This window comes from Acyrthosiphon pisum, chromosome A2 (assembly GCF_005508785.2).
Source record: "Acyrthosiphon pisum isolate AL4f chromosome A2, pea_aphid_22Mar2018_4r6ur, whole genome shotgun sequence".
NCBI lineage: Eukaryota > Metazoa > Arthropoda > Insecta > Hemiptera > Aphididae > Acyrthosiphon > Acyrthosiphon pisum.
In genome coordinates, this window is record NC_042495.1 from 50,255,528 (window position 1) to 50,282,602 (window position 27,075).

At 34.0% G+C, this 27,075-nt stretch overlaps 1 protein-coding gene across 3 annotated transcripts in view; it reads left to right on the forward strand.

Moving 5' to 3' along the window:
• LOC100160665 (A disintegrin and metalloproteinase with thrombospondin motifs 1) overlaps positions 1 to 27,075 on the forward strand; it is a 73,000-nt gene that overhangs the window by 17,461 nt on the left and 28,464 nt on the right. For all 3 annotated transcript variants that reach the window (XM_016802649.2, XM_016802648.2, XM_003243018.4), the window contains exons 2-4: positions 15,970 to 16,154; positions 20,851 to 20,914; positions 22,453 to 22,661. In XM_016802649.2, the coding sequence (XP_016658138.2) occupies positions 15,970 to 16,154; positions 20,851 to 20,914; positions 22,453 to 22,661 (458 nt within the window). The remainder of the gene's footprint in view (positions 1 to 15,969; positions 16,155 to 20,850; positions 20,915 to 22,452; positions 22,662 to 27,075) is intronic.

The following is a 27,075-nucleotide window of genomic DNA, read 5'->3' on the forward strand; positions in this document are numbered from 1 at the left end:
TTCGTTTGGCTTATTACAACTCTCGATTACAAAATGGCAAAACCATGTTCCGTCCCTGGCACTGTCCTCGGAAAACTAACGTAAAAATCACACATGAAAAAATATACATTATAATATCTATATGCATCATATCATAGCTTTTATACTGTCAAATCAAAATAATTATTATATTATATTATAATATAGCAATCCGGACGAACGCTTAAAATATTATTACCGTAGACGTCAGACTACGTGACGGCGGCGGATGTAATGATTATGTGATTACACAATGCGATTATTATTATTATTATTATCATTATTGCCATTGTATAATATTATGATATATATCAGTGCACGCAGTCGTCGCTTGGACTTAACGAGAGCGGCCCCGGCCCGTTACCTACACACGCACAATTATCTATGTATTATATATATATATTTGTCGCGAAGGATTGTCGACTGCATAGAGCCGAACGCTGTCGTAACTTACAACCCAAATACCTAGCCAACCTTAGACCGCTGCCGCCGCGGATAAATACCGAATATCCTCCCGGCGGTCACTCGAGTGTTACGCTGCCAAAACCAAAGGTTAGTTTGTCAAGCGCATTTACCCGGATCGACAGCGGAGTTATGTGATCTGTTGCTGCTACAGGGGCCGTATGTATCAATATCCCACGCGAGTCGTAAACGCCGAAAACGAAGTAATACAGTGTCGTATAAAATTATAATATACCTACAGTGTGATCACCGTTACAATACCCACTATTGAATATACATTTGAATCCCTACATAAACTCGTTGCACAGTTGCTACTGCGTTTTTAACCGCAGCAAAACAAACTCCAACTACTTTTTAAAAACTTTTTCACATTTCCGGAAATTTTGCAACTATTTTTACATATCTGTTAACGGTTCACTCCTTACTTAACATAACATTTCCATCGTAACACAAGACAGGTAGTCTGTGTTAAGAGCAAGAATAATATATAACTTTTATTTTGAATCTATTTTCAGCATTACGTTATATTTTATCTATTGCGTTATTAAACAAAGTTTTGAAATGGAATTTGTCATATTTTTTAGAGCATTAAAATCAGCGCCCTAATTATTATATAATGTTATATTATTATTACATCGAGATGCGCCGTGTTATAACTGCAAACACCACGGTGAACCTTTTTAAATTCATTTTGTCACGTTACTGTTAATTGTTTACTATTTTTCACACTGCACATACTATCTACTAGAAATTTAAAACTACTGGGTAAGTGCAATCGTTTTGATGGTAATTAATAAAATAAAACAAAAATTTAAGTTAGCGTGCAAGTGCTTACCACTAACAACAGCATAGATATACTGCTTCAAATTTCAATATTTAATATATTATCATAAATTAAGTCGAAAGTTCAGGGTTTACCAACAAATATAAGTGATGACTTATGTGGGTGACGACAATAAGGTCGATAACACAGATATTGGAATTACATGTAATACCTTTTGTATAGTAACTATCTAAATATTTACAAATCTACATTTCATAATTTTTGAAATAACGAGCTGTGTTCAATACAATCACATTTTATAATATTATTAATTATTATATATTATGTACCTAGTCTGGACGGGTCAAGCGTAGATCTTCGGTGCAACGCACTACTTTGAATTTATCGATAGTAATAAAATTATAATACACCGTGGTGGTGTAATCTACTCATTATGCGAAATCCATCGTGTCGAGAGCTTTGGCGAGGATACGGTGGACAAAAAAGTTGTTTGGGTGTAGGTTTAAGGTACGGTTTAACAGTAATGTGTGTCAACCGCGATGGTGTCCGGCGGCGGCAGTGGTTTCTAACAATAACAAATAATAATAATAACATTGTACACAGGTGGACCTGTATTATTACTTCATAATAATGTTATTTGTATTGTTATTTTCACTCTTGTGACCGCGCCAGAGACAGCCCGCAGTGCAGTCGCGCAGGTTACGGGTCGGCGGCTGTTATGCACACAGACGGATATCGGCGAGGATGTCGAATGATGCAATCGTTTTTTAAGTTTTTTTACACATTTTTTGATACAAATAATATTTTTAGGACGAAACTAATTATTATATAGTGGTTAGCAACCACTCGATCATTATTCTCATATCTCACAATATCAAACACGGCCGCGGAAAAAAAAAACAAAAGATACTAATTATTTACTGCAGCTATATTATATTGTAATATTTACATCAAACTTCAGACAATAATGGTTAGTGTATGATCAAATATTACACGGCCCGGTTACACCACGATGGATTTTTTTTAATATCGATTCTGACGATTTGCAGTCTACAAACATAATAAGTCAACTGGATTTCGGGTTTTTTTTTTTACTTATACTTTTTGATACATTTTTTTTGACCGTCAATTATTATTTATAAAACTATACTTGGAAGACGAACAATCTTCTGAGAATTGAGATGAGTATTCGTATGATACCATAGAGTGTACACCGCAGAATTTTGGTTTTCCGTTCCGTTCGTCCAAAACACCAAACTTTTAATTGCTCATAAATAATTCATTATTAAGATCCAATTATTATTCTCAACATTCGATATTGATATCTGAAACGTTAGAACTGTTTAAAAACTTTTATATTTGTATATAAAAAAAAGTGAATAATTTAAAAATTGTACAGATAGAAAGCAAAACAATTCCGTCATATACTAATATTATATTGGAGAAAAAAAACCCGAAATCGAATTTACTACAAATACCGTGGTCGTCTACGGATAATCGTTGATTCGTAATAAAAGCAAAATATGGATCACCATACATAGTTTAATAAACACTTTGTTTATCCATATATTTTTAATTTTATTATGCCGTCTCAAACCAATACGACAAATGTGGTTTTCGCGGATCAAATGGTTCATATTAAAGTACCTTTATTCTCCGGCCGGTCATTAATATATAGGTCTGTATGATAATAATATATAACAGCTGAGCGTACAACAATAATAAATAATATTATGGTTGGTTGAAAAATCATATTTTTTATAGGTAGAGGTATACTTTCTAATACAATTTATGAAAAGTTATATGCTATTATCCGACTCCAGACAACTGGTTCTGCGGCCGTTTCCAACAGACTATAATCATCGGGTTAAATAATAACCAGCTGACGGTCAAATGCACATATGATATGCGTAAATTTTGTTTTCTTATGCTCATGTGTATAATATTAGCGCATCGTTACGATTTTCGTTTTCTTCCGAACTGTCATCGTTTAGCGCATAAACCACATTCTACCTATTGTGTTGGCGAATTTAATGTACTACAAAAACGCATGATGTGTCGCATATACGTCATATCTCACGTTTATTAAAAGTTATAAAAACATCGATAGATAATAGACACCTAGCCATAAATATATTATAATATAATACGCATACGTACCTATATGCATGATCCATATAGATACTGTTGTAGTGTTGTGTAACGTTGTAAGGGTCAGTGTTGTGTCGGTATTTTTGGTCGAGGGGAACGGTTTATTATTTTTTTTTTATTTTCCCCGTTCGTTTACATCCGTTTAACCTCGCCAACGAAAGCCGAACAATACAACGACGGTGCCCCGCAGTTGTGTACAACAATAATATTGTGTGCGAACTCGCCCGGTAGCTTGTGTATACCGATATAATTACCGGGCAATTAATAGCCGTATCATGCGTAAGAATGGCTGTAGGTACATTGTATATAGTACCTATATAAATACGCGCGTTGTGCGAAAGGTCTGTGGCCACCTTGTCCTTGTGGGAAACGACCTTAGGCCGGCGCGACTGCTGCCAGGAGCTATATGGCGTTTCACGGTTCATAATACGATATCCTTTGTATTATCCGCCGAGGAGCCGAATATTAACAACAGCGATAATAATGATACAGTAATAATATTATGACATTTCGCGGATAGATTTGTGTTGTACAAAGCAAAAATGGGCCGCCGACCTCGCGGCCCATGAGACGCGTATGTACATTCCACGTCGAACTACAAAATATGATAATATATTATACGCACAAGTACTATCGAGCCTAAATGCGTCTATACTGTCGAGTGCTGGAGTCTACGTATACAACATAAACTTTCAGATGCAGTTACATCAACGATGTACGATATTCGACTTGTCCCGCGAATCAACTCACCTGGGTCGAATTTCGTCACACTGGTCGTCGTCCATTTGTGATTTTCGTGAGCTTTCCCCCATGACGTGTATAATAATATATGCGTGCTGTACTCGCAGATAAGTCTTTGTTATTATCTATCTGGAATTACCACATAGAACGAATATTGTAAGTATGCAACGTATGTTGTACAAGTTGCAGTTAATAAAATAATTATATACTGCAAATTCTGCAGTGATAGTATTTGCTGCAATGTGCATAATAATATATATAATATGCAGTTGGGACCGTAAAAAATTAAGCGCACGCACAACGTGTGCCACCGTGTGTACAAACTACAAATAGTTACAGTATAAGAAAACCATAAATATATTATAATATTATATACGATGACACAGCAGAAACGAAATGAAAAATTTGGCATATTGATATCGATTCCACCCCGTTCGGGCTAGCTGCGCATTTATTATTTCGTTTTATTTATCGATATTAATGCATTTATTTATAATATCGTAATCCATTTATAGCTAAATAGTAAATTATAATGTTATGTTATAAGAAGGTCATTATTATTGGATAAAAAAAAAATCACTAGAGCGGTCGCTATAGATAACACCACCGGATCATATTATTGTTGCGTATAATTACAACTCACTCTTTTATATTTCGCCTATTTTCCATCGGAGAAATAGAGACTTGTACACCGTGGCGTCGTGGTGAGAGATCGTAGACGCTTGCAGACGAGAACTGAAATATATACTAACATTCGACGAGATGTGCGATGAGTGTCTGATTATAATGCTCATTGTCTTGATTGTATTATATTCACATGCATTTTATGGTTTTACAGACGGATTTAAGTCCCCGCGCGCGTGGCTTTCACCTCGGCCACCGCCGGAACTCCGACGCGAGAAACAAAAAACTGCATTTGTGCATGTTACACTAAACATCCAACTCCAACGAAGCGATTTCATAGGAGCATTTTACGTATTGTCTAATATTATTATTATAACGTTCGCGAACCGTTCTGTCTACAGGCGCGAAATATTATCATCTGCAACAACAGTGCGCGATCCTCATCGAAAACGATATAGCATAGTATACAATATAATAATATATTGTGCTGCTGCCTGTTGCTGTTACTTCCATTTACCAGCGTACTGATTCGAATTTACTCGATCGTAGTGATCAAACGGACGTGCGTTAATTGTTTACCGTAGCACTTGCATGAGTTGAAAGGCGTTTTTCACTGTGAACAATGCGCATAATACAGATCACTATAATATTATTATATTATATTATGTAGACTAAAATGGTGTCAGTCATGCGCTCTCTCGGGGGACACTGGACACCCTGTACAAGCGACAAACTGTACATATGCGTTCGCAGTGCATGGTACCTATATATGTTGTATACATATTTTATGGTCGCGAATCGTACGGTGTTCCGCGCGTGCGTATACGCAGAGAACGTGCAGTGATATAATAATATCGACTGCAGTGGTGACGATACATAATAGGCATATATACAGTTTCAACCGTGCGGATTTCGATTTCAACCGCTATACTTGTACTATAATATTTTCTCTTCAAAGTAATAAAAAAAAAAAAAAACAATCACCAATCAAATAATGAAGTGTCGTCTGAACTTTGAAACTGGAATAAATTGTCTTCCAGTTTTCATTACCGGTTCCCGTTTCAGTTTGTTTTTTTTTCGATTATCAAGAAATCCAGTTTTGAGTGTTATTGCTGCGTATGCGAATTTCTATGTTCGTCGAAATCTCCGTTTCGCCGTATAAATTGCGCGCCACAATACGCTCTCATTCCCCTGTCGGTTCCTATACACTACAGAATCTGTACGAAATCGACCATTTTACGCATGGCTCTCTGCAAGATTCTACACTCGTTTTTCTGGACCGGACGAGAGCTCTGCAGATGACCAAAGCCGCAAAACAAAGCGATAAAAATATTATTACAGACGTTTGAATATTATAGGAGTACAGGTGTTTGTAGGTACTTTTCTACAAAGTCTTAACTCCGTCGGTAAATATGGTCGTAGGGTCCTATATACATTTGAGAGATGGTATTTAATTTGCCACATTGAAAATCTGAATTTGTGTACCTAATATTATTGTAACAATGACGTTGGATCGCGGTAGATAAAAAAAGCTTTCGATAACTTAATTGTTTGAGCGAAGTTTAATACACTTTTTTTTCGAAAACTGTTCGCCTTGCAAGTATTACCGATAATTGTCTTTCCTGCAGATTCAAGCAATTATTCATTTTATTTCCGAGCAGTTGTGTACCTAAAACAGTGGACGTAGCTAAAACCTTGTGTCCGTGCCACGTGTTCGATCGTCACAACTCGCGAACTATTATAATGAACACGTTCTTCATATTAACTCGGGGCTGGCCGTAGCCCCAGTATTCGGCAGCGGTAAGACAATACAAGAAAACGGCTCGCTGCTGCTGCTGCTACATTATATTATTATAATATAATTTATTCGCTGCAGAGAGAAAAACGAACGACTTGCATCAAAAGGGCAAGAGAAAAAAAGAATAGGTATATTATGTAAACGCACATAAACACGCGTGTATATACGTTTTATAACAATATCCGGACACGACGAGACCGACCGGTTTGCTGCGATGGTTTTCAGATATTACTATAACAATATAACACTACATTACTATAACAATAATGGGGGTGATAGGTTTTCCACCGCGGGTTTTTCCTCGCTAGCGGACGCCCCCGAACCCGATGACAATAACGCATATATAGTGTATACTATTATATTATATTAATAACGGCCGTCGTCGTCTAAGAAGAAATTCTACTATCACCGGCGTGGGTCAAATTATAGTTACGAAATCGGAAGTGCCGTGCACATTTCTCTATTCGCGGTATGATGACTGCACCGTCGTGTGTAAATACATATGTGTTGTGTGTATACCTATCTATATATCGCGGTGTGGCGGGACGACCTTGAAGGCGATCGTGATGGTCAAAAGCGTGTGTGCCCTCCAGACGACTATAACGCTGCTGCTATAATACGATATTATGTTATTGTATTATTATATAGCGGCTAGAAAGTAAAAACGTCGACAACTATATATACGTTTCTCGCGTATAGGTATAAGCGCGCGCCGAGCCGGGCGAAGGCGTCGATGGCGCGAGAGAGTGAAAGCAACAGGTGGACGGCGGTGGACGAAAAAAACGCACGCGCCACATTATTATATTACGGTCATGATTGTTGTGATTATTCGTGTGTACGACTGATATATTATAATAATAATAATAATAAAAATAATATAATTATATTATCGCGTCTTGTATATAATATATGCCACCTATTATAGGTTTATACACGCAAATATATATTATTATAATATTATAATATACTGGCTCGGTGTAATGCTGCAGCTGTAGTTGTAAATCGTACTATTGTGTATAAATTATATCAACACAAAGATAAAGTTGACGACACGGAGTTTGTGTAATACGGTTTTCGAATTCGTGAGCCGCTGGTGGTGGTGTGTGAGTGTGTTGGCGTAAAGGGCGTCGCCGCAACGTGTTGAAGTGTAATACGTGAGTTGTAGCGATTCGCGTATTCGTGTCTCGCCACCGCTTTTCGAGCCTTTCTGTGCGGCCGTACGCTATTATACTATTATTATTGTTAATATTATCGTTGTTGTTGGTGGTGTTGTCTATCATAAACCTCACCTATACGGCTAAACCTGGTTTACACTCGATCAGTCGGAAAAACTAATTATTTTTTTGTCCTGCCCCCACGATTTTTCGTTCATTTTCGTCAGTTTCTCTTCGTAGTCCGTCCAAATTCAATCGCCACGCCGTATTGATACGATTAGATTATAGAGAGAGATCGTTTATCCGTATCATACGTGCAATCTGCGGATTGAAATTATATCGCATTATTATCCAATCGTATACGATAGAGGTTATATCTATAGGGTATATCTATAGAGGTACAAAAAAAATTAAACAATGTCATTTCGACATCGTTTTTTTGTATGCCACGTGATCTGCAGCAACGCGCACTCGGCGCTGGCAGAGATTCATAACGTGGTGTCCATTCTTCATACCATATGATATTATTGCATAAAATAATATTATTGGTAGTAGGTATGTCCTATTCAATTTCCTGAAAAAATAAAACATTATACTTTTTACATACTAGAACGTATTATATTCGTACCTCGAACTGACACAGCATGTATAGAAAAAAATCGCTAGGATACCTATATCGATGATTGTATAGGACTTAATAATACGTATAGAACTGCACTTATATGTATCATACATAATACTTCGAAAATTTTTTATTTATATGAAAATAATCAAAACAACTTCTATGCATAATCATATATTCATATGGATCTATTTGCGTGTAATATGACTAATATTTATAAAGATAATATTTCAAAATTAAAAACTTACTCAACTCGTGCATCTTTCTGGGGTACTTTTATAAAAGAACATAATTTTAAGTTTTTTTATTGCAACAATTATTTTATTATTGAATAACAAAATTACAAAATTGTGCTTACTAATTTCCATAAAAATCATTATACTTAGTATTTATAGTATTTATAGTACTAATGAAAATTATGATATTATCCATGCTGCAAAGCCTGGATTCTTAATGATATACCTATAATATTTGTTTAATTTTAATTTTTTATCTATGATAAATTGGAGGCTCTTTCAGTTATATTTTATTGAATAAAAAAAAACTACATTCAAATATTCAAATTATATCATGAAGTCTAGAATTACCGACTTTCCAATTCATTAATTAACTTATAATATTATATAGGTATAGTCGAATTAATAAAAAAAAAAACTCTCGTTGTCAAAACATGTACGTAACGATAATATTATAATAGTGTAAAATTCAATTTTCTCAATGTTAAAATGAACATTGGTCGTATACTATACTATGTACCAATGATAATATTATAAGTCGATTATACAGCGATTGATAATACGTCGCAATACTTGCATTTTAATCTAATAATAATTGACGAGCGAATCACCTCGCCTGCGATTCCTTGACCAATTTGATAATATATTTAAACGTTAAGCAACACATAACAACACGTATTCATAATAGCTGGTACTTATATTATATATAAAATATGTATATAGGTAATCGTTGGTAGTACTCACGCACTGGCCGTTAATCGTTATTTTTTGTTCATTTATTCGCCTCGTTCGTGATGATAATAGCGGCTACATCACGAGAGAATTTCTTGCAGTTCGACTATTGCCAATAAGACGCGTTTATTTTTTTTATTTATTGACACAATAATAATGGATATAAACTAATTAGTATAGAGTTAAAAAAAAATTCAAATATATATTTATATTATAATTTATAGAATTTCGTACGTAGTCAATGCAATATTATATTAAATACGTATCTATACCGCAAACTACACTTAAAAAAAAACACACACACAAACTTTCACGTTTTGCACAATCTACAGTAGGAATATAATAATATGATAAAAGTAAAACTCTGCGATCCATTTTTGTGTAAGAATAAACTGGCTAATTTAATTAGAAAGTTTAAGTGGGTAATGCGCAGTATATACATATGTGATTTGAATATTATTACCTTTTTTTTACCAATTTTTAAATTAATTAATAAGTCGATTCTGATTATCATTGAGTCAACGTGACAATTTAATAAAATAATAAGTCATATAGTAAAATACTAAAATCACGACGAAACCTTCCGTAGTTGGCGATGATGGCTACAATAATAGATTGACATAATACGTAGCATTATGCACGAGGGTTATTCGCGATTTGTTTTTGGACGTTTAGTTCATTTTTATTATAATGTACGATTCACAATATAATAATATTGTAACGATATTTTTAAACGATACTTTTGTTTTCGCGTAAAATTGCATGTCTAAAAATGTTCTTACATTGAGACGGAAAATCAAATGTAATGTTTGCGGTCAAACTATGAGAGATTTTCATTGTTTGGAATATAAATCACAATAAATTGAAAATCATTTTTTATTTTTGATAAACACGACTGATTAGTCGGTAATAATATTTTCACCATTCGCCAACGAAACACATTTTCCCGTCTGCTGCAGTCGTAATTATTGCTGGTCCATAAATACCTATATATAATATAGGTACACATGTATATATAAGTAGCGTCGATCTACAACACTATTGTTACTACTAATGAAATCGTTTATCGTCCGAAAACGTATACAATGAGACCGGAGGTGATTAAGTTATTTATAAGTTACTATTCATAAATATATATATATAAATATACGGGAGGAAAATTGTAATTGGGGCTCACGGACACCGGGACGCCGCCTATAGTTAATGTGTATGATGATAAAGTCTGAAATGGAAATCGAACCACCTTTTGTGTGCTCCGACGATCGAACGTTTCGCAAAAAACTCATAGAAAACTAGTTCACTGTAGTATTATTATTATTTTAATGTTTATATATTCGCGGATTATTCATATAATAACCGCACCGTTGTCATTTTTACGGTGCAGGTCTGGAATGAGAGACAACGCATAAGAACCCCACGCTAATGGAAGTCTGTAATCCGTATATATTGTGACGGTCATGTGTATACAGAGTGTCCACAGTGTTTGTCCTCGTACATAGTACCTATCCTCGATCGTGCATCGTCGAATACATAACATTACACTTCTCTATAGATTATAATATATACCAGTTACTATATCCATTATACTCCACACGTAGTCATGCTTCAAGTTTTAGCATTTTTCCATACAGTATAATATGATTAGCTCTATACAAACCGCGGGCTACGTACATTTTTAAGAAACGCAAAAACATCCATTTAAAATTATAATTTTTAATTTGGAAAAGTGTTGGAAGACAACCTGCAAAAACAAAGAAAAGCATACAAAAATGAAAAAAAAAAAAAAAAAAATTCAGACGTTAGGGGACCACAATAATGTAAAAAAATATTCGATTATATGATAATAATAATATATCACCACACAGCGGGCTGCAATAGACCTCGTGCGGGCAAATCGCCCTGTATATGCAAACTTACAGAATATATTACACAATAATATCATATAGATTCTGCATATGCAGCGGGTATGCAATTTGTCGGCCAATGCTTCGTTGCACGGCGACACGAAAACCATAATTTCGTCGTGTACACTATTATACATTACATATACTTAGGTGTATTATAACTTATAAGTCGTGTCGTGTGTATATCGCGTGTGTAGTAGGTATACATCGTACCATGTACAAACGTTTAAGTCGCCGTGCGCGGCTGCTGCAGCAACTGCAGACATCGGAGACGTCATGAGGTCGAGCGGGCGGACGCACGGGATCCCGATAATAAAACGTGTTAAAAATGAAAAATACACGTCTGCGGGTTTGGACATCGTCCAAGAGAATAATATTATACAACGTCGGCAGATCGTCGTTTATAATATTATTATTTTATGGGTACGTTTATACTGTACACGAACGGCGGTATTGGTTTTGCACTTTTGCGTTTTGGTGCCGTGCCAGCAGCAGCAGCAGCAGACCGACGACGACGACGGATGTATACCTACGAATGCCGGTGCCGCTGCTGTATATTATTATTATTATTATATTATGTGTCTATACACATCACGCGGTCGTCGATTTTGGCTTCCGAATTCGTACACATAGTTTATCAACAATATAATAATATAATATTGTTAAGTTATGATCGTAAAATAGGTCTCACGCCGGTTGTGGGTCTCGCCGAGTTCGTTGAGCCTACGTTATAGAACCGCTGGCGGCGAGCATGCGTACATGTATTATATCAGTGTCTATGCCAGAAATGTGACTTTTCGGCGATCAAGGTTCGATTCGAAAGCCCATTGGACAGTCCGAATACTGTATTCTCAATTCTCATTATTGTATCGCGGCGCAGAAACCAACTCGAAATTCGGTCCCAGACGTTTCCCGTCGGCACTGTAGTGTGATGTGAATATGTGATGCGACGGACGATATCAGAAAAGAACAAACCGATCGTTTTTTCTGTTAAAAACTTTAGGGAATTGTCGGTCAGGCATTACCGAACCGATAAAAAAAAATTGTGTACGTAGGAGGTACCCATAAATAATTTCCTAACGGGTCCCGCTGACGGATATAACGGTGACGTGTGTCTGTCACGCGTGTCACCAGATACTAGAAAATAATGGGTTCCAGTTTTGAAATGACAGATGATATTATGTGTTTATACGATCGTTATAATTATATAGGTATTGAACTATGTTATCATTAGGTATTACAGTTATTACGTCACACAGACGGTGTGTGTGCAGTATGATAAAAATTGAAATAATTATACGCGCGCCCTTGAAACGTGCATGCATTTGTGTGTGAAGATCCTATATTATATGGCATGGTGTGTATTCGAAAAATTATGAAGTACCTACCCGATGCCTATATGTGTGTAGTGTGTACCTAATAATATATTATAATGTATAAAGTGCCTATTATCTGTTCACTGTCCTTTACGACTTTACGAGTCATTGTTTCCATATCATATTATTATTATTATTATGTTTATCGAGCACACGCGTACAGAGTGGTAGCCGGTTTTAAAACGAAATCCGTATATATATATATATATATATTATAGGTTTATACTACGCACATACTAAAAGCATATTTTAATTTGATACGCTTTAATAATAATAACAGCCCGTTCTTATAATTACTGATTTTTCTTACAAGGCAAACGCTTTTCGAAACGTCTTTGCCTAACGTTAGTAGTATTACCCATATAAGTACGTGGCACCGTAAAGGATTTCTGATCGTTTTACGTAGATAAATAATATATAGTAATGCGCACATTTGGAACGCCACGGTTTCTTGTTAAAAATCGTACAGTAACAGTATGATTATAAAATTTCATAGTTGCACATCATTATTTATTACCGTTAATCGTTAGTGTATAATATATCATACTTACTCAATATTCACCGACAATGTTTTTGTACACACATAATATTATGGTAAGTATATGGTATGGAATCGTCGTGACATATAAATTAAGAAAGAAAAATCATTGCCATAATATATTGTGTTATCGTAATAAAACATTATATACTGGAAACATCATAACATAATAATTATTGTTATGTTGTGATATTTGCAGTGATTCCAGTTATTGCATTTGCAAGATTTCCGAGTTTCTTAATCTTCATCGAGGTTTTAATAACTGTAATAGAAGTTAAGAATATATATTATATTTAATTCGAAGTTATAGTCATCCATTTTGTTTGGTAGTGTGTTTAGACGAACTTACATGGATGCATGCATCTAACAAAATTATGCAAATTTACTTTAAAAAAATGTATGAATTCATAGGTTATTACCTTTATAAAGTAACAAAAAAAATTACATAAAATCAAATCAATTGACATAAAATATGTGGAGAAAAGTATTGCAGTTGATATTTTGAAGCAATCAGGAATACTAGCTGCTAATTGGTAGTATTGCTATGAGCTTGATGGCTTTACCGACCTCCAGTCAAAATAATTATTTTTCACTTTTTTTTAATGGGATTCTATGTTATTATCCGTCTGGGACGAGTATTATATTATAACATATTATAACAGAGTTAGTAACGTTTTGACGACGATGCAAAAATTAGAAAGATTAGAAACTTATTGCGTATAGTGTACAAAACTGATATTTTCACGCGCTCTTGCTCCGGATCTTAGATATTATAATATTATAAATAATGTTGTGAAGGAAGATTCGTTGTTGTAAACACATATCGTATCTGTCTTTATAATGCAAAATTTTCGTTTTATTCACGATCAAAGCATCGATTTTAAAATCTCAAACTTATGAAGAATCATTATTTTAGATTCTGAGTGGAACGATGAATGTATTGATTTTACAACGATATTTTACAATATTTTGACTTATTTTGAGCTCTTTGCGGACATTGTCAGTTTTCATTTTTTTTTAGTTTTTTTTTCTAAAAATATCAATAAAATTGTATTTGTTGATTAAAAAAGCTTGAAAATTTAATAAAAGGCTCCTAGTATATTATTTCAAAACAGATGAAAAATATTAAAAATCCTTAGTCACAGTTTTTTTTTATAAGCATTTAAAGTTCAAAAATTGACAAAATATGGAAAAATCACGAAAATTAGCAAATTATTTTGAGTTAAGAATTCGTAAAAATTTTTCTTTTTAAATCTAAGATTTTAAAATGTAATACAAGATTCCTTATAAGATTATCTACCTTTATCAAACAAAAAATATCTACAAGCAAGTCAAATTAAATGTTTATGAGCGTTTGAAATTTATATTTTTACAACATTTGATATTCACTCGATTTCTCATGTAACGATTTTCTTATTTTGTTGTAATTAAAAAACGAATGACTGTAGATACTTGAAAATTTCACTGAATGTTTATATTAGTATTTTCTATATACGATGAAATTTTGAAAATAATTTGACACTTTTCAAGCTGTTTACCATAGATAAGTATATAAGAGACCTTATACCTAGACTGACATACCATCTGCGTTCAGAATCATTTTTCTTATACAGTGATATTATATCATTGAATTCAAATTTAATACTATCCATTATACAGTGACCCACTTGTAACCTACTGTACAGTAGAGCGACATCCACTTACCCACCTTTTTTAAAACTGTTAGACGTTTGCAGGTTATCATGTCATTAAGATTCGAATTAATTCTCTCGATTGTCTTGACTTAATAGTCTCTGTCTCCAAGCATAATATTATAAGTTCCATCGAATATGTACCATATCTGTAGATAATCGAAAAATCGCATAGCTACAATATATGCGTAAAACACGCGGTTTGCCTGCCCGAGCGTAAACGATGACACCAACGGGCCACAGATCGGTCAATGTGTCCAACTAAAATACGCTTTTATCGACATCCGGAAAGCGAAAGTGTGCAACATTTCAACACTTGTGTAAAGAACATTATATTAAAAATTACACCTATCGCATCAGCAAGAAGATAATATATCTATAATATAGCGAATGGAAACGTATAAACATATATCCACGTACAGTGCAAGTGTGTGCACGGAGCGTGGAATATAATAATATATTCATCCATATTTATGATTACGATTATACGTCTTGTTATACTTTTGTGTTGGTGTGTGTGCGCCTATATATATAGTATATACATGCGCACACCTTTATAAACTATACTATGATGGCCATAGGGCGTACGCGAAACTCTTCTTCCGGTTATAATTATACCTATGTTTTTACCACGTACGTTTTATATAATATTATAAACAATACAGATTTGGACGCATATAAAGACGCGGTAGTAGCATATTATACGTCTTTAAATTATAATCTACCCGTCTAATTACACGCAGAAAAATTAGCGTAATCGTTCAATTATAATGCTTAGATTTATGCTTAGGTGTAGGTACACAGAATATAGGTATAAACATAATATTGCTACTGCGCCACGCGCTATCACTATATATATACGCCGCCGTGTATTATAATATTATTATTATAAGTTAACTTCACGCGCCGATCGTCTTTATATATTATGCCAAATAGTAAAACATATATCATCACACACTTCCTTCGGTGTGACGTGCGCAGCAGCTGCAGCGAATTGTATCGCATATATATACAGCTATATATGCATATACGCATATATACAATATAATCATTATAACGTTCAACGGGTGTGTATATGAGCGTGGAACACTCGCGTTTAGACATATTATATAATAGTATTTCGTTTGTAAATTTTCAGCCTGGCGACGAGAGCGGTGCCCATTTATCCCGGATGACCGGCGACCACGGAAGACGTCTGTAACGCACCCGCAACCACAACACCCACCGCCGCGGGTCCGGCCTCGAATTGCCGCCATGGTAATACTATCGACATGGAGTTTCATCAGCATCACAGCGTTCGCGTCGCAAATATTTGCCAACACGGTAATTACTGCAAAACAAGATATTATGCATATTTATACTATACATATATATTAAATACTAGATAAGTCTTCGCATTATTAGACGTTGCAGGGTTTAATATTTCGAGGATTGTTATAATATGATATTATTATTATACCTGTGTTTGTATTTTATCATCCATTTATTATCATATTAGTATGAACCTACCTATATAGTCAAAACAAAAAGCCCCAGAACCATATTTTTAGTCAACAGAGGGGTTATCGGATATTGCAGTGTTGCGGTTGATATCATTCAAATATTGGTGTGTTGACTGTTATACCTATAGTTATCTGTGAACTTTGATTTGGATTTCTAGATTTGTATACCTATGTAGCTTGACGGCGGTGACTTTCCTCATATTAGTAAATAACTATTCGTCATTATAGGTTGAGATTAAAAATACGGATTTCTGAATCTTGCACAAGTTATCACAAATTTTATTTATTTTATTAATTAGGTATCTGGTCGCAATTTTAAACTTTTTAATACAAACATATCTTACATTTATGATTTTCATGTTGGTCTGTTTTCGATCTTTCAATTATTATATTAGTTATATCGTTTTACGTATATAATAATATAGAGTTGAAAAAAAAACCGTTTCAAAAATGACGTAATCTCGTAATTGCTGACCTGAGTGACGATAAGTATATAATAATATTATATTATATACGCGTGCGTAGTTGGTCACAGGGGGCGTCGCCGCGTCGGGCGTCTCCTTCATCCCTTCTTCTCACCCCTCTACGTTAACAGGTTACATATTACTATATAGGAAACGCGTACATGTGATGTATGTGTATATGAATATAATATATAATATACCAGTCGAACGAAAACAACAAACTAACTAGTTCGTATTACACAGAAATTGGTTCATATCGCGCCGCAGGTGTCTATACCTCTATATAATATGTATAATATTATCAACATCGTAAAACAACGCTTTTTTTTACCATATCGTTATACTTATACCGCCACCGCCTGTCGTGATATTAAGTGTGTGTGTGTTTTTTACTCTTTTACCGCCGACAGCAGGCTTACAATACGCGTGCGCCGCCGGTTGATTTTTTTACGCAAGTGGCAATAGTGAACTACTTAGGGAATATTATAGGTATACGCATGATAATAATATTATCGTCATACACACGCGTGGCGGTAGGTACGTACTGCTCTAATAATATATAAATTGTATAACGACGTAATCGCAACCTATTCGATCGAGATATTTTATTATAAATCGAATAATATAATACATAATAATATTATATATTATACATGGGTACCTATATAATATGAAATACACGACGTCAAAAACGAAACTGGGCCCGCCGTGTACCTGGTCGTTACAGCAGGGCGATTGCGTCAAGCCCGGCACACATTTATCGTATACACCATAATATATATAATACGCGTATATATATCATATTGTGTACCTATATATAATAATATATCATACCTTTTAGGTACACCTGCAGCGGTCGTGACTCGTGAGTTCGCAGTACATAATATTATATCGGCGAAAACGAAAAAAAAACCAATTCCAATCTAATACAACAGCTATAGGTACACAATAACAATATATCATTTTGTTATAATATTATTACCTATATATTGTAACACCCACGTCGGAAGGTAAAATTATTATGTTACCAAACGTCCGCCCGCAAGTCCCGATCGGGACACGCGACGTGCATACAATAATATTCGAAACGAAACGAAAAATTCCGACGTTGCGGTAAATCGTCGTCGAACGTTTTGTCACGATTGACGGCCTCCTGTAGCACTGCAGCCACCGCATTGACACCATCTCGGTCGATTGCTTATTTATTGTTTCAAGGATTGTGTGCGCACGCCAAGTTATCTCGTCATTCGATTGTAATGATTATTGTACATATAGAGGTACCTATCGTAGTTTTTTTACCGGCGTCTACGATATTACAAAAATTATTTTCTATTTCGTTTCTCGTTTATTATACGTTATCGGCACTAGGTCGATTGCGGCAGTCTTAAATCGACGTAATAATAGACAACGTCGGCCGTTCAACACCTAATAAATAATAATAATAATAATTATTATTATTATTATTTATTGTTATTGTTTTAGATCGATTCGGGTTTATGTAAAATACGTAAGTACCTATGTACACACAGATTGGCTAACGAAAACCAACCTACGTCTATTTACATAATATTAAATTGATATGCCACGGTGGTATTTCTCTGTAGCAAAATTTAAATCTATTCAAAATAATGCTGATATATTTCAGTAGTTTTCCGCGTTTTTTTATTTAATTTACGTCGAATAATATAATTATATTATCAACCTTAAATCACAATAACAATATAAATAGGTAATTAATGTGTAATAACATAACGTTTCAACCTTAAATTATGTTTGTTTTAATACAATTCTACACGGAAGATGATTTATGGTAATTGAAGGCCTTGTTCGGTTACGATTCACGATTATTATCTATATAAAATTAAAATGCATAAAAGATAAAAAAAAAAATAACAATAATAACAATCGACGTATTATATTATTCCACAATGCGGCTATGTTACTACTGCGTACACGCATGATATTGTATGATTGGTATACCGTCAATCGGTGTTAGTCCGTACCTAATCGTTATAACTTCTTCGATCGTAAGACAACGAGGACACTGTCTAGTGTTTAAAACAATTTACGGATTTCCTTAAAATTGTTGCGCATTATCAACATATGATTAAAATTTTTTTTTTAAATTCGTGGCGCCAAACTTTCACCGAACGATTAATGATCCGAATCGTTGTCTTATTATATATATCCCGACCACGTGGGTGAGTTTGCGCTTTCTGTGGTGTCGTCGGCGCAATATACGTGACTATGGATACAATAAAAGACACACGTTAATAAGAGACGTTTCTCAAGGTAGGCGAAAATCCTTGCGGTCGCGATACGAGTCGGGGTCCTGGTGTTATCAGCTCTTCTGCAGCGGGTTGCACACGATATTATAATGAATTCATTATATTATTATTTTGTCAGTTTTTTTAAGGTCCTTGAGCTCTGTATATAATATTATGTAGTACCTACATCCTAAAACAGTTAAACACAACACATACGCCCGCGCTAGCACAGTCTTATTATTACAGACATGGACACGGGACGTCATCACCCGCAGCCGCAGCTCTACGTGGTTCTCGACCTTCTATACGGGACGAGGTCGGTCTCTGCGTTTTCGGCCGTAATCCGTCACTCTACTGCAGCCGAACGAAATAATGCTTTTCTCATTGTCCCGGTTTTTTGTGTTATCGTGATAACAAATAATAATAATATTATTATTCCGTGTAGTTTGTCGACCGTATAATGCGACGGCGGCAGCCGATATCCACCCCAAACAATGGGCTGCCGTTGGGGCTAACGAACCTATATATCGTTGCATACATGAATATAGGTACGCGCTGACGATGACGCATTGTGTATTATGCATGTCGTCGTGTCTCGTGTACTCTACCTAAGTATAGAAGACGTAATGTATATTTTAATGACGTATTATTGTATGCGCGGTCCGAATGTCTGATGTCCGATTGTCCGAACGGCGACCGGCGGCTTTGGTTGAGAGACTCATCGTGATAATAGGCATACCAATACATACCTATATGCACCGCATTACACAGTCAGAAAACTCGATCATATAATATATTATGATATCCGGTTTCGTTTCTTATTCAATGTATACCCTATCTGTAGATGACTAAATCTTAAAACATTTCTCGATTTTATGTCTGTTTTTTTAATTTTGATATGCAGAACTTGAGGTCAATTATCAATTTCCGTGTGGTCATGAACTCGTGCGCCGTCTCGGAGTTACCTAGTTCATCTTTTTCGCAAGGCATCGGCACATCGTAATATCTTATTGTACTACTTATAGTACTTATACCATGCGATTCAGAGGGGGTGGGGGCTATGGGTGCAGCTTGGCCACCCCCTATCGTCTAAGCCACCATTAAAATAAATGTGTTATTATAAGTCTGCAGAAATAAAAAAATATAACCAATTATTTGTTTGAGCCCCTTCTGTTAAAGTTGTCTGGATCCGTGCTTTCATGACTTGAACTTTATATATAGAGTTACCATTTTCTAAAAATAGTGATTTTTACATTTGTTTCTCTTTCAAATCTAATGTATTAAATTAATGTATGTAATGATATACTATATCTCTGCCCATAGCGTTACGCAATCGCGGGTTCACATCGCTCGACTGGATGCGTTTTAACGCAACGCGTACAAATTTGTGACAACCGTCTGTAGCGCGGAAATTGGTTATAGGTCCCTATAATAGGCCTATATGGTCTTGTGTCGATTCGATCGTGGGGGGACACCCGGCTGGAATAAGTACCTATGTAATACATATTGTAAGTGTACAGATCTATAGCGGATTCCAATATTTAAATCACCTTTCGATCGATACCGCGGATCTTTAATTTGCACATTTATACCTCAGCCTTATTATTGTGTGTACTTACAAATCGCGAGTCGCTATACCATATATATATATTACCATCATACGTCATTCCGATTGAGTATACGAATGGATGATTAAAATACGATATCAATATAATTTTTTATTCGTAGGTAACCTAACCTAATTATAATTATACTCAAATAATAATCATTTTGTTTTTGATTTCAGTTACACGAGCACATGGACGTGGATGGCCTGAGGACCTTATTTCACGTGGAACACCATTCAGAAGGTATAAGACTATCTCTTATATTAAAATATTATGTATAAGTATATTTCATTTCATTTGATGCGTATCATATTTAACCAACCTTAGATATAATATAATATAATATATTAATATAGCCGATACGGCATTATATCAGAATTTATCATACACACTAATACACTATATATTTTAATAGGTAGGCATATAACACTATTCCAACGGTATTGTACGCATTGAGTGTTAATCGTCGAATATTTCCGGAAAGCATTGTAACAGTAGCAGCTGCTAAAGTTTTACTGTTCGTAAATATTGTGAATTTAAAACTCGCCGCTCTGGTTTACACTAGTCGGCATACTAACGCAATATTACGGTATATTGAGACACCGAACTGATACCGGGTATATAAATCGTTATAACTACTATTCAGAGGCACAAATATTAAAAAGATTTTTTTCGAACGAGGACATATTTTCCTTTAACAGTGCAACGACCAACGCCCACATAGACATTTTTATTTTATTCTAATTACTATGAAATGTGGGCAAACTGGGCAAAAGGTGGGAATCGATCATCCCACTTCATATATTATATTGCAGCGCAGTTATGCAGTGTATAGCTATTTTCATTTCCGCGACGCATAGGGTAATAATTAATAAACTACACACAATTCGTCCAGGGAAATACATTCTTACAACTAAGGCTAACCTGATCTGCTGTCAACCTATAATCTAACCATCGGTGGCAATAAGGGACGCTGTATATATAGGCAGGCACTACATTTAACAATGTATTTGCACACGTGATATTATTATATTGTGTGAGATTTCCTCCTCTTCTTCGCGTTGCGTATACTCACAAATACAGCAGGAGTGTCTATTACACGAATATATTGTGGGTGTTTGAGTAGGTGCCAAAACAATATTTTAAATGCTGCCTGCTCTGTTAACAGTAACACCGGTCAACGTTCTGTAGTCTGCACCCCATGTCACTGAATAATAGTGTATAATAATGTGAGCAATAATAATATAGTGTTTACATACACCTATATGGTACCTAACTTTATACCATTTTAGTTATTTAATTGTTTTCTAGAATGTTATTTACGCGTTTAATGTTTACAATTTAAATACCAAAAATATTAACCGATTAAATCGATGGCCGATGGGTAACAAATTACTAATACCTATTTAATTATTTGTTGTTGTTTATAGCTTTTCAATTAACTATCCTACAATCTATAGGTATATTCTCATTAAATCATTCAACAGGGATGTAAGAGAGGCAAATTTCACCATCATATTCTGTAGGGCATATTATATCAATAATAAACGACGAACAATCGGAAAAAAAGCATTTTATTTATATTTATTTATTACAAGCATAGATTATTATGCCTAGTATATTATATATAATAAGTTAGCTCCTATCATAAATCTTATCACTGGGATAAATTATGAACAATTATTGCCAAACGTATAGTCAATGCATAGCGTCTAAATTGTATGTGCCTAATAAGAATACTATAGATTTGCAGGTGTTAATAGTCAGTGTTTTGTTCACAGTGCCCGTTTACGAAGTCATCAGTCTGCACTCGATCGCCAAACGGGATGCGGACGGTGCGCACAAGGTTCGACTGAAGGCGTTCGGAGAACACCACGACTTGCAGCTGGAGCCGTCCGATCGTCTTTTTACGGGCGACAAATTGCGTGCCTGGACGGCACATCACAACGCCACCACGGACACGGTACACTACACCGAACTACCGAACGACGTAAGTCCTCATTGATATTTAAAAAAATATTATAATATAAATTAGTTTTTTTATTTTATTGCTTTGCCAACATAATAATATATTGGTACGTCGAGTACCTGTTGGTTATTTAGCTGCAGTAGACACTTGTAGTGGGTAGATTACAAAATTATATTATATAGGTACGCTCTATAAATTATTTTTTAATAAAACACCTCGATAAATGGCCAAAAACCGAATAAAACTTTCATGTGTTTCACCTAATATTTTTCCATAAAATGAAGTACCTACTAGAAACAAATAAAAAACACGATGATGTGATATAATATGACAAATAGTTTTGTTTAATTCCGGCGACATCGATCATCTATTAAATATACTATAGTGACTATGTACTGGTATTTGGTAGAGAATATAATGTAGTCAGTAGTTGATATATTATCACGGATAAATGTTAATAATAATACCATAGACTGCTCACTATAAAAATATATCCAGAAGTATTATAATTATATTCAACTACCTACCAGCTATACATACACGGAAAGTAACACGATGGGCATCCTGTATAATATACGAGTTATGTGTTAGATTTTGGCGAGGACGTTCTTTTCCTCCCTTTTTAATCGACGATTCGTATTCCGAAAATGCATCATGACGCATTTTAATATTTTATTGTATTTACTATTTACGATTTGACGTCAAAAAACGTAATACCTAGCTCTTATACGCATAAGGTATTTTCTACGTCGTTGTCGTAGTAATTTTACGGGTTATACCGGTTGTACAGTTGTACACCGTATTATTAGATACTTTTATACTAAAAAATAATTTTTAAAGCGAAAACCTAATTTCAGCATTCATTAATTCCTCTATTTTAACCACGACATTATAATAATAAATAATTTAGATACCTATAACGATTTTGAACGTTAAAAAATGGTAAGCGTGTTTATACAGTAGAACTTCCATATAACGGTCACCGAAGGGACTGTAAATAATGACCGCTATTTAGAGGTGCCCGTCCTACAGAGGTAGAATAACACTAGGATACACTCGACGGGACCAAAAAAAATTACCGTTACATAGAGGTGACCGTCCTATAGAGGTGACCGTTAACGGAAGTTTTGCTGTAGCAGATTAACTTCGACGTTTCTACAGATATCTTAATCGTACTGAATTCGTTTCATTTTTATACAAATTGATGGTCTTCGGCGATGGTCCCATACATATACATTATACAATTAAATAATAATTACATATTTTTATATTTTTGTATTGGATTAAGGCTTCGACGACTGAGTTCATTAGTCTGTATGATTGGTAGGGTTGGGACGTCGGTTAACAACACGTGTATATGTGGCAAGGTTTTTGAGCACTACGAACTCTGGTGGTCGCCCATCCGGGAATTAGTGGCAGCGGCCGTTACTTACACTCAGTCTCATGGCGTAACTGATCACAGGCAACCCACCGCGCCAATCCACAATAAAATTACATATTATTTTGATAAATAAACTAGGTTGTTTGATTCTAGAAATGGTGTAGGTATAATGTGCATAATGCGTACCGCTATACACAATACCATGACAAATTCAAAGTAATTTTCGTGTTAATTTACATGTTTTGATAGATTATATTAAATTATTAATGAACACATCATTTGCATACATTCCTGGTGGATATTTTACGTTTATTGCCGATATTATTTATTGATTATTATATTAATTATTATTACTATGATATAGTAGACAGCATAGCATCATAATAAAGTCAATAATAAATGTTATAACTTAGTCTTTTTTAAAAACTAAATAATAAAATAAACATAAATATTATATTTTTCTATTTTTGCTTCTGTGGTTAAAGTTTAACGCACGCCGATGATGTAGGTGGTAGCCTGTAAGTACTTATACAGTTATACCTATATAATGTGTCAAATTATCTTGTATTATATGTACAAATTATTATTTGGCTTATGATAATATACTAATATGTATCATTTATAATGTCCCCACACGTCCTAATAAGTACCTAGTTTATATATTGTAAACATTGATTGATGATGTAAACATTTAATGAAATATATTTAATCCGCTTTCGATTTTAATTTTTTTTTTATTATTTGATATTTCCTATTAGTCGCACTAAAATATGTGTTAGAACATTTTCTTCGAAGTTCAAACCGGTTTCCAACTTTTTGCCCGTAAATGATAACACTTATCGTCGGGTTTCCTGTTTTTACCCTAACTAAAACCAAGCGTGGGTGACGGTTGTCTATATACTTAAGTATACAATTGTATTTGTGCGTTCGTGTTGGTATATATTATATACAATTCATGTTTGTTTATGTGTGGTGTTATCTGTGTATTGTGATGTCACTCGTCGAGGTTACTATTCAATAATAATAATAGAAACGTTAGATAATGAATTAAGACACACACAATATGGCAAGGTACTAAATGAATAAAACATTGACAATGTCTAACTCGTTGTGGCCGTTCATCATTCTACGGAAAAATAAAATTACAGAGATGATTATTTTATAGCGCTGAACTTATTATACTTAAAAGTATTGTCCTGGTGAATTTTTGTGTTTTTATGAATTTTTTTTTAGAATGATAAATTAAAGTAATACAACTACCTACTTACCAATAATATTATAATAATTTAACATTAAAATACAAATAATTTTATATTTTTATAAATGTTGATATTCGAAATGTTGGTATATTATAAAACTTATGTTTTATAATATGAAATAAGTACTTAAAGTTGTATAAAAACATTTCATCTAAAACTCAAAAATTGACTGGGAAGTGGGATAATAATAACATTTTGAAGAATACAAACATTTATTTTTGGTGGGGTAGGTTTACGTAGATGTATAAAATACATATATGTATATTAACTAATTCAACCAGAGTGCAAATCTATTTACTTAATATTGCTGTATTTAATGTTAGACACTTATTTTATGCATATTTTTATCAAACTTGTAAATATTTAATAATTCTGTACTAAATGCCCTCGGGCGTGTATTTCAAATAAATAAATAAAAAAAAAAAAAACATTTTTTATTGAAAGCTACGCAATTCTCGTGTGGCAGAAAAAACAAATGTTTAATCCGGTAGTGAAAGTGTATATATTTTCTTGTGTACCTACAGTAAGGCATTTTCACGACAAGTTTAAATGAAAAAAAAAACCATAATGTTACGATTTTAATAAATTAATTATAGGCACTCTCCTCCTCCGGGACGCAACGATTTTGGCTACGTTTCAAATATTCAAATCTCACATTATAACGATGACAAGTATTACCTGCATATAAGTGTGCTCGTCAATTAGCTAGTTTTTGCATTGGTTATTAAATATATTTTTCTTTCGCCAGCTGTAGACCAGCTTGACGAGTATTATGAAACGATACAAATGACTCGTCGCTACTATTAAGCGGATGCGGAATATTATATTATATTTCTATAGTATGTATTACATTCGACTCTCGATAATTTAGACCTTCGATAATTAAAAACTTTCGGTAATTCAAAATAATTGCTCGTTCCCTTAAAAATCTTGCAGTAATTTGAATAAAAACAATGAATTTAAGCATACACTCGAATTGATTTTGGGAATTTTCAGTTTTTATTTTAATGGTATCTGCAGTGGAGATTTTTCCATGCAAATTAAATTTTAAAAAAAGTTAACAACTTTCGTGAAGTTTTTTCTTTACTTACCTAAAATTTAGGTAGCTTACTATATTTTAATAATAATTTATTGTAACTGCGCATAGGTAGTAAATATCCATTATCAATATTTGATTTTGGATCAACTGTCAATTGTTATCGAAATCCTTTTGTACAAATAACATAAATCTACATTTTGTATCCCACAAGACATGAATATTAATTTAAAATAATTCTTAGTATACATAGGTAATAGGTATAGTGAAAACTGTAAAAACTAAGATTACACGAATTCGATCTTATTGTCTACGTCCAGTTTTATATTACCAAAACGATTTCTACATTAGTAAGTACCTGTATAAGACTTGTTTAAACGCGTACAAATATATAGCTATAAATCATAATAATATATTGTATACGTTGTGGGACACGTCAGTAAGACGATGTTTTTTTAACATAAATATGTTTTTGGGCTGGACATCAAATACATTTTTTATTTCTGCCCGATTTTTCGTAAGGTTTTCGTTGTCATGATTACTTATTATTTTATCAACAAAAACAGATTTATGATTCATAGATTTTTCTCGTAGATGAAAAATATCAAGTAGCGTGCTATGGTTTTTTTTTTTTTAAATTACCTAAACCACGCACATGCCACATTCATCTATATATTATGTTCGTTGTACAATATATAATTTATAAATATCTATCCTATGTATTCCTATACCTACAATAACCGATATGAATATTCAAAT